This window comes from Amphimedon queenslandica, unplaced genomic scaffold (genome assembly GCF_000090795.2).
Source record: "Amphimedon queenslandica unplaced genomic scaffold, v1.1 AMPQUscaffold_13446, whole genome shotgun sequence".
NCBI lineage: Eukaryota > Metazoa > Porifera > Demospongiae > Haplosclerida > Niphatidae > Amphimedon > Amphimedon queenslandica.
The window spans coordinates 155,850-166,176 of NW_003546318.1; the positions used below are offsets into that span (position 1 = coordinate 155,850).

Below are 10,327 nucleotides of genomic sequence, written 5' to 3' on the forward strand. Positions count from 1 at the left end.
GAGAACACCATCCAAAACCATCACTGGATTCAAAAGACCAACTAGTATCCAAATTGTTGGGAATGAAGTATTCCTGACAGATAGTGGTAATTCTACAATTAAAGTCCTTGATGTACACACAGGAGCAGAGCTAAGGAACTTTTCCCTTCCTTCTGGACAACCCCACGGTCTTTTTGTAAAAGGAAACAGACTACTTGTCACCGATCACAATGAAAAGACATACAGTTTCACACTCAGTGGAGAGCTGTATGCCGTACACTATTCTCCTAATACACATTCAGTTTCAGTGGCAATAGATTACAATGGGCTGATGTACATCAACGAATGGTTCACTTGTAAGATCAATGTATTCAATGTTGATGGCACCAAATCCCATACTCTGAGAGTTGGAAGCTCATGCTATGCAAGAAAGGTTCAGTTTGACAAGCAAGGCAATCTCTATGTCGGTAAGCATTACAAAAGGGGAGTTTCTGTTTACGACAGAAAGGGTAGCCTGATACGAACAATCTCTCTACCAACTGTTTCCTTTATGGAGGGAATTCATCTCAATCCTCTTGACGAGGATTTTCTCAATGTTGCTGATCGCTCAGGAAAGGTTTTGAAAGTTGAAATAGCTACCGGGAAAGTGGTTGAAAAATTTACTGGAGTATCTGCACCTTATGACATTGCTATTGGTCCAGATGGTAAAGTTTGGGTAGTGGATCTGAGTGGAGACTCCATAAAGATTTACTGCAATGAAAAATAACTTTAAGTCCATTTCTAACAGCTTTTCAGCCTTTTGCTTTGCTATAGAATTATTAAAAGTTATTGTAGTACATATGCTAATTTTTTCACAAAATCTTTGTTGCTATGCTTAATAAAATTTTTTTGAAGTTAATTGTTTTTGTTATTTTTTGGTTCATTTTGCTAATAAAACATCAAAAATAACTTGATTACCAGTATTGTGCGCAGCAGCAACAATTAAGATTGCGTGGTACTTCACTCAACTCAAGTAGTACAAATGAAGTTAAGATAATAAAGGGTCAACAATAGGAACTTTAGCAATTACTATAATAATAATAATAATAATAATTTATTTATTTATGTTTATGTATTATCAGTGCTAACATAATACAAGTAGACACACAGAGACAGACAAAAAAGACGCAATGACCGATTAACAACAATTAATAACTAGAGAATTAATTACTGGGCGGAGTCAGTATCATGGCCTTGCCCACTTCCTGGATCGTGGCCGGGTTCAGGATCATCTGCTGAACTAAGCAACAGATTAGCAGCTAACGTCTCATTTTTATCACATGCCAAATAAGCCTGTATGACCTCTCCCTCTGGAAAACCTAAAGCTTTTAACTAGAAGAGGGAGAGAGGAGAAAGACAACTATAAGTAAATGTATGTCTGTATTTATGACCAAACACTGTGTAGTGTCAGATCTAGATTTCTAGAAGATCAAAATTGTCTCCTAAACTCCCCAACAGTGAATATACAATTATACATGGACAGTGTCTGTGTGCAAATGTAATATTGGATTTGTGATTCTATGCCAAAATGTCTAATACAGCTCAACAACAAATGGCTGCGAATTGCAAAAATCATTAAAATATACATGTAAAAAAATAACCATCTTTTTCACCACACACATGTGCCTTTACATGTAAAAATCACTGTCTTTTTAACCACATGCATCCCCTTTACAAACCTCCCCCTTCTCCTCTTACCCTATCAATGGCTTCTCTTTCTTCTTGTGTTACTTGTATTGAGACAGTCCCTGGGGGCAGCTCCTGACCAGAACCTATTGGTTGTGGCGGCTGATTCAACAGATCAACAAACTCTTGCTGATTCTGGTTTATCAACTATACAACACATAAAAAGTCAATTATACGTATGCTTAAAAGTTACACGTATGTATAATTTCATTATAAAAATATCACCCAAATTTTTTAGCAAGTTTAAAAATTCATGAAAAATCCAATTTTGATTGTAATAAGCTCAAACTTTCTATGCAACATAAGAACATGTATACGCTTCAAAAAAATTATTAAAATAGTAAATTCTCCACTAGCCATTTTTGACAAAACACCCTGTACTATAGTATAGTACACTTCTCTTACCTGGAGTAGCTCAGGATTGTGCTGTCCTATTTCTTGAAGGAGACTAGGTAGTAGTCCTGGGTTCTGCTGGACTGCAGCCCTCAGGGCTTGAAACTGTGGCAATTGACTTAATCCCTGCAACACGTCTAGCGTAATGAAAGAAAAAAAAATCAAAAATACAATCGATCGCGCAACAAAATTTAGCAAAATTTGTACCGTCCAAAATCCCCAGCAATACAGTAGCAATGATTGAGGCCAGCCCCACACCAGTAAGCATTTGTCTATTTGTCTATAATTGGTATAACCAAGTCTACTCTTGGTATAACTACATGTATTTTAAAGTAAAGTGCTTCACTTCATTAGGCTCGCCCCTTAATATTTCATATTTATTATTTAAGTTAAATACTGTATAGGGCAAAATTTTCGAGGGCTGTAAATTTTGTGGATTTCACAATTATTTTAAGATTACTTTCGCAAAAATCAATTTATTATGGTAGAAGATGGCATAAATTCGCAAAAATTAAATCCACAAGATAGACTTTAAGGCAAATTCTCATACAAAATTTACAGCCCTCAAAAAAATTTTGCACAAAATGATAGTTAATAATTATTATAATTATCATGTACTTGATGCGCTCTGACCACCTCCAGCTGATAGGCCTCCCTGAGGAGGACGAGGAGCAGCTGAAGGAGGCGTTGACTGTTGGGATTGACCGGCTGGTCTCTGAGTGGGAGGAGCTTGAGGGGGAGAGGACGTGAGAGGGACTTGTTGTCCCCCGGCTCCGCTACCCCGGGGTTGAGGCTCCGCCTCTTCCTCAAGTGTGGGCATGGGACGTTCCTAGAGAAAGAGAAATGAAATTTAACTTTAACGGAAACTTAATTTTAATTCAAATTTAATGGATTAAGGCAAGGAGACATTACATTAAAATCTTTTCTGTTTCTTCACCTAAATTTTTAAAGTTGCTTGAAAATCAGACCAAAGTCCATGTACAGGGTCTTTGGTCAAATTTTGCCAAAAATTAATAGAAGAGAATTCTCCATTTTATATTTTTTCCTGATACATATACATGTTCTTATGTTACTCCTCAAGTTTGAGCTGATTCCGAACAAAATTGGATTTTTTATGAATTTTTGAAGTTGCTCCAAAATCGAGCCAAAGTCCCTGTACTATAGTACAGGGTCTTCAGCCAAATTTTGCCAAAAATTAATAGGAGAGAATTTTCCGTTTTTATTTTTTTCCTGATAGATATACATGTTCTTATGTTACTTCTCAAATTTGAGCTGATTCCAATCAAAATTAGACATTTTATGAATTTTTGAAGTCGCTCCAAAATCAAGCCAAAGTCCCTGTACTATAGTACAGGGTCTTTGGCCAAATTTCGCCAAAAATGACTAGGAGAGAATTTTCCATTTTTATATTTTTTCCTGATACATATACATGTTCTTATGTTACTTCTCAAGTTTGAGCTAATTCCAATCAAAATTAGATTTTTTACGAATTTTTAAAGTTGCTCAAAAATTGAGCCAAAGTCCCTGTACTATAGTACAGGGTCTTCGGCCAAATTTCGCCAAAATGAATAGGAGAGAATTTTCCATTTTTATATATTTTCCTAATAAATATACATGTTTTTATGTTATTCCTCAAGTTTGAGCTAATCCCGATCAAAATTAGATTTTTTACGAATTTTTAAAATTGCTAAAAAGCCATGTATTACATGTACATGCACTATATGCATTATATTGCACTGCTTGCTAGCTCATGAAGCTATTACTGAAACCCTGGTGACAAAACAAACAAAAAATAAAATAAATAAAATACAGTGACTATTTACATGTACTTAAAACAAGTATCCACCAGATCTGTGTGAATGAGATGCATGATATTCATAGACTTTTTAATGATATTCATTTGGATACCGTAAATGAAAAAATTATTCTAGCCGCCATGTTGGGGGTATACTTTGTACAGTCTTTAATGGAGAAAAGGTGTTATTTTACCGTTTTGCCAGCAGAGCAAAGGAGCTACATCCAGAAAAAAAAGATTCCAAGTTTATGCCCCCAAAATTTGCGGCCAAGAAATTCTGTTGTTTTTACGGTATCTCTATGAATATCATTAATCTAGTTAACGGGGATCTGGTGGATATAATCCACATGTGTTCTACAGTAGTGACTGATGTACATGCACATGTCCATGTACTACCCACCCCACATAGATACTCCATAGCTCTTGTTGGATTGTTGTAGCTAGCCTGGAGGGCACGGACAACATCGTTTCTCATGAATCCCATTCCAACCATATCATTAACGGTCCTCTCGTAATCAGTACCAGTAACTGAAATAATAAGAAAAACAACAATAATAATAATCATGTATTAATATGTACATGTACTATGTGTATAATTGTACATCACAAGTATGGTTATAAAGTATTGGAGACTTGGTTATTATTTGGGATGTTTAATATTTTATGCAAATCAATCAAAATTAAATGGTCAACCCTATTGAATTTTTTTGCACATTAATTTTTAAAAGTAAATTTACCAAAACTACAGTGGATCAATATAATGCACATAATGAGGATTTATTGTGTGTGTGTGTTACATGCGATGGTGTCAGGTGACATACCTAGTGTCGACAAGGCTTGGTCAAATTCTGAGGATGAGGAAGCCGTTGAGCTTGTCTGTCCCCCACCAGCTCCACCGTCAGTGGACTCAGTACCAGTCGTACCACTAGACAAAGAAATTAATAAAGTGATTATTATTATTATTATTATTATTATTAAAATGGTGACAGAAAGATACAAGAAGCAAACAAAAAACAAAAACAAAAAAAACACCAACAATAACAACAACAACAAAAGGAAACAACTAAAACAAAGAATCCCTTAAAGGGAACCGTCAATGTGGTATTATTATTATTATAAGAATAATGTACATGTACAAACACACAAACACAACGACCAGAATTAGAAAATATAGGGGAAAGAGGAAGAACTGGGAGGAGACAACAAAAAACCCCAAAAGTAACAAAAAGGAAACACAAACAAATAAGAAAGAAAAATTAACTAAGGAAAAGAAAAAGTTAGATCTGGCCATCTAAGACAGCTATTATTATTATTATTATTATTGTTATGACAACAAAATCAGACACAATGCAGAAGACAAAAAAGAGACAGAGAAGGGAAAGCCCATAAAGAAAAGAAAATCAGGGACAAAACAAAAAAACAGGAAAAGAAAAACCAAAAACAAAACATTGTTATTATTATTATTATTATTATTATTATTATTATTATTATTATTATTATTATTATTATTATTATTATTATTATTACTATTATTATTATTATTATTATTATTATTATTAATATTATTATTATTATTATTATTATTACTATTATTATTATTATTATTACTATTATTATTATTATTATTATTATTATTATTATTATTATTATTATTACTATTATTATTATTATTATTATTATTATTATTATTATTATTATTATTATTATTATTAATATTATTATGTTTAAAATGCTGATTCTTATAAGCTAGGCCATTGGAAAAGTTATAATGAAAAATCATTGTGGAACTAAAATAACAAAAATTTCCTTTTGTCATTTAAAACAAATAAAATAAGGTTAATCTATTTCCTCTCTCTCTCACACACATATACATGTACATGTATTTGTACATATATAGTTAAAGTTGCTACTAAGGGCAAAGAGGACATAACTTTAACTTTACATCACATTATAATGCAATATAAAGTACATTACATGTATATTATAAGATTATCTGTGGCATATCATGTAATTATGTTTAATAGTATAATTAATAGGTATAATCTCTTGGGAAATAACTGCAAATAATTTTAAAAATAACAGCTGCTAAAGGTGCTACACAAATCTTTCTCAAATATATAAAATATAGACAGACCTTGGGGCACTAGTGGTAGTTGGAGCTGTTGCACTGGACGATGGTTGGGGCGTAGCGCCACTTGTGGACGGGGTACTACTGCTAGAGGTGCTGGAAGTCTATAAAAAAGAGGTAGAATAAGTTTGGTCACTAAATAAATAAATTAAATTACTTCTTGTGGTTTTGGCGTCGGAGCAGGAGCTGGCTTTATCTTGCTCACCATGACGACGACAAAATTCGACTCCTGGATACTGTAGTCTGATAGTGGCTGGGAATCATTTAAAATTTTACCTGAAAAAAAAAGAAAAAATTACATGAGCAATTTTGAAAGAAAAAAAAAAGAAAATACACAGCCCCCAGAGAGATTTGAACTCTCGACCCCTGGTTTACAAGACCAGTGCTCTAACCGCTGAGCTATGGAGGCAACCTTCATCTCAGCAAAAAATAACTATGTTTGAATTTCATGATTTCAAAAAAAAGTACACACAACCAATATAAATAAAGTACTGCATTGCTGAAATAGTGTCATTATCATTTTTACATTAGCAACATTTTGAACGGAATAGAATCATTATTATTGTTATTATTAGAATGTTAATGATACTACATATTAAATCAATTACCTGAATATATTAATTTCTGGCCTGCAGCTGGGAATGCTTCTCCTTGGTTCGCCTCTATCGCCTTTTTCAAATCTAAAACCTAAAAAATTAAGCGGTAGAATCAATTCCATTAGGACTAATGGGTCGACTATTAATAAAAGTGATTCGGTACATTTAGCAATTACTTGTTTTATCTTCAACTAAAAACCAGTATTTGCCTTTTATTGTAAACTTTTCATACGCTTACATGTAGCTTTACAATAACCTTCTTATTTAAGGACATTTAAAGTAACATAATTACATGTATAAGTATACATGTACACAAAATCTTCCATTACCGAGGCTGATTCCTCTATCTCTATCTTAAAAGTCTTCTGTTGTAAGGTCTTGACCGTGATGATCATCTTCTACTCTTTATTATTACTCCTAGTTCAGTGAGAATCCGGTTCTAATGCTTTTTGGGGCCTCTTCCTCCAAAATGCTGAGCATGAGATGGTAAATGGGCGGGGCTAGGTTTCAACTTTTGCGCATGCGTAGACGAGGTGTCCGCCCTCCCCCGCCAAAGCAAGCAAAATGGCGGCTCTCCCAAACCAGCTAGCTCACGAGTTTCACGGGCACCAAGACGCCATTAGAGCCATTAGATTTACTAGTAAATGATGTTAAGAATCTAAAAATGTGTTTCTTTATTTCCTTATTTTCTTTAGAAAGTGGAGAATATTGCTTAACATGCAGTGCTGATAAAACAGTTAGGCTCTGGAACCCCCACCGGGGTCTGGGAATCAAAACCTACAAGGGGCCGGGGCAAGAAGTATTAGACGCAACAGCGTATGAAATTTAATTACACACATGTTGATTGATAATAATTTTTTATTTCTAATTAGTGCCCATGACAACGGTCGAATTGTTTGTGGAGGGAGGGACAAAGTCGTGTACTTGCTAGACGTCAGTACCGGCCAACCAATCAGGAAATACCGAGGACACTATGGAGTAAGTCCCAATTGCAATAAAATACATGTACATATATGTATTTGATACCATGTACGATCAGTTCTAGTCATTATTGTACATGTGCATGTACTAGCTTCATCCAATTACTATATACTTTACTTTAGGCTATTAATTGCGTAAAATTTAACGAAGAATCATCCGTCATCATAACAGGTAGAGTATAACCTACATGTACATGTATTGCATTGAAATTTTTTATTAATTGTATCTGTTCATTAGGTTCTTATGATTCCACTGTTAGGGTTTGGGATTGCAAGTCACGTACATACGACCCAGTACAAGTGATGGAGGAAGCAAAAGACAGCATTACATCACTCTTTGTATCCAACCATGAAATTTTGACTGGGTAACCTTTATATGATTATGACGAAAAATTTATATATAGTGTGACACATTTTAAATAGGCTAAATACATGAATATATATTTTTAATAATAATACATGTATTTGTTTTTTCAACAGATCAGTTGATGGAAAAGCTCGTCGCTATGACATTCGTTTTGGCAAACTTTTTTCAGACACAGTAGGACGTACGTTAACTTATTACTTATAGTTAATTAACTACCGTATAGTAGGAAATTTTTGAGGATAGCAATTTTTGCGGTTTTTTAATGATTCGCGAAATTAAATTCCTTGAAAATTAATTTAATACGGTACAAGATGGCAGATTAGTGGAAATTTGCAAAAATTAATTCCGCAAACTTCCGAATATGGGTCATTCGCGAAATTTATTATCCTCGAAAAAAACCTGCTATATGGTATTATTATTATTGTTATTATTTTTTAGAACCTGTTACTAGTGTTAGTCTTTCAAGGGATGGATTATGTGTACTAGTATCATCACTTGATAATCATATCAGACTATTAGATAAGGAAAATGGGGAATTACTGAACACGTTAGCCTCCTCTCTCTCTCACACACACACACACACTCTCTCTCTCTCTCCCTCCCTCCCTCTCTCTCTCACTTCACTCTTTGTTTTCCCATTTCCTTCACATTGTCAATAATACATTTCACATTATTTGTTTTCTCTTTCTTCCTATTTTTGCTATCAAAGGTTCAAAAGTCATTCCAATACAGAGTATAAGATAGACAGTTCTCTCACTCACGATGATTCACATATTGTGAGTGGATCGGAAGATGGAAAGATTTACTTTTGGGATTTAGTAGAAGTGAGTAATTGTGAATAAATGCTTTCTTTTGTTGACCATTTGAAATAAAAGTATCTGTATAGAGTTTGTGATTTGGGAATCTAAGGCTTATCAGTAAAAATTTTGAAAAAGGCTGGTTTAATGTTTTGTTGGCACATTTTAGACACTTTTTAAAATTTTGGTTGACTCTTACAATTCAATTTATCCTGAAATAATTGAATTTTTGAAATAGGCACCCTTTTTTGTTGATACACTTTTGTTATTAGCAGTGTAAACTCTTACTATATCTTTTTATTATAGGGAAATGTAGTGCAGACATTAAAGCAGAGCCAATCATCATCTTGTATTGTATATTCCCTCTCCTATCATCCTAATGCAGCATGTTTACTGTCAGCTGGATCTGAGGGACCAGTGAAGGTCTGGAAGAGACAAGAAGACATGAAGGAAGACGAGGATGAAGATGATTAGGTTACATGTCATCAGTCTTTTATTAATAAGGAGTGATGAATTGCTTCTTTTTCCATGTATACTCATTACTTTGTACAGCGGTTTCAGTCACAGGGAGCACATTCATAACCAACTGTCAATATTAATGATTTTTAGAGAAAAGTACATGTGTATTGTACATGTATTACAGAGTTAATATTAAATGCTGAACAATAAAGATTTGTTCTTCACAGCTAACATTGTTTTCCTTAATTGGTGATATTAAAACACTCTATTCACAATTGCATGTGCTAGATAGTAAATTCGAACCCACTGATTTGTAAACAGTGAAATGGTTTTTCAAAACTATTGTCTTGCCAGTTAGTTTTACTTTCAGTTTTTCGTTACTGTATATAAGCAGTGGCTCTCACTTCTTCAAGTTGGTTCAATCTTTTTGAAATGCTACCTACAAGCATGTATCTATTTATGCTCTTCTTTTTTGCTTTGCCTTTGGTTCCTGCTGCTGTCTTTGTTAACACTAGCCATCAACTGGAAGGAATTTTGTGTAACGAAACTAAAATATTAACTGGTGATCTTTCTCTTTACCTTGACACCAGCATTACTCACCAGATCACGTCTAATGGTGTTTTCTGTCCAGTTAATATGAATCACTATTCTCTCACTATTACAAGTGACTCCAATGATTCAGTTGCTGTCATTAATTGTACATCTAGTGACAAGTACTGGACAAGAGGATTTGCATTCTATGGCACCAATGGATCACTAACAATGAGAGGACTCCGTTTCACTAACTGTGGTACTAATCTCACTACATTAGATAGTGATATCATTAATTCTACAACTTCTTCTATTCATTTTACTGAGCTTCATGCTGCTGTACTAGTATTGACTGATATTGCTAGTATTACTTTTAGCAATGTCACTATAAGTAACTACAGTGGTTTTGCTATAGTAGCAGTTAATCTTCCTTATGCTGTGTTTGATTATCTTGTGGTCAGTTACTCACAACAAACCGAATTTGGTATTGGTAGAGGACTATTACTCCTTTTTTTAAACCGTATTGCAAGAGAAACCATAGATGCTCAAACTCAATACGAAGTAAACATTTCTAATT

At 33.9% G+C, this 10,327-nt stretch overlaps 2 protein-coding genes and 1 non-coding gene across 3 annotated transcripts; 1 reads left to right on the forward strand and 2 right to left on the reverse strand.

The window, feature by feature from the left end:
• Positions 1–987: 987 nt before the first annotated feature.
• LOC100641122 (UV excision repair protein RAD23 homolog A-like) lies at positions 988–7,112 on the reverse strand. The gene is made up of 10 exons (XM_003385855.3): positions 6,946–7,112; positions 6,629–6,707; positions 6,178–6,296; positions 6,027–6,124; positions 4,714–4,817; positions 4,293–4,420; positions 2,716–2,926; positions 2,110–2,234; positions 1,717–1,851; positions 988–1,350 (listed from the first exon to the last, which is right to left on the reverse strand). The coding sequence occupies exons 1-10, from the start codon at positions 7,009–7,011 to the stop codon at positions 1,186–1,188; spliced, it is 1,230 nt and encodes a 409-aa protein (XP_003385903.1). The 5' UTR covers positions 7,012–7,112; the 3' UTR covers positions 988–1,185.
• Positions 6,357–6,429, reverse strand: Trnat-ugu (transfer RNA threonine (anticodon UGU)). Its single transcript has one exon. It is a non-coding gene; the product is annotated as a tRNA-Thr (tRNA).
• Positions 7,113–7,161: 49 nt separating the features above from the next.
• LOC100641249 (WD repeat domain-containing protein 83-like) lies at positions 7,162–9,465 on the forward strand. Its single transcript, XM_003385856.3, has 9 exons — positions 7,162–7,256; positions 7,312–7,432; positions 7,489–7,594; positions 7,720–7,768; positions 7,835–7,961; positions 8,077–8,144; positions 8,402–8,510; positions 8,673–8,787; positions 9,067–9,465. Exons 1-9 carry the CDS (start codon positions 7,181–7,183, stop codon positions 9,232–9,234), a joined length of 939 nt encoding a protein of 312 aa, XP_003385904.1. The 5' UTR covers positions 7,162–7,180; the 3' UTR covers positions 9,235–9,465.
• The last annotated feature ends 862 nt before the right edge of the window (positions 9,466–10,327 follow it).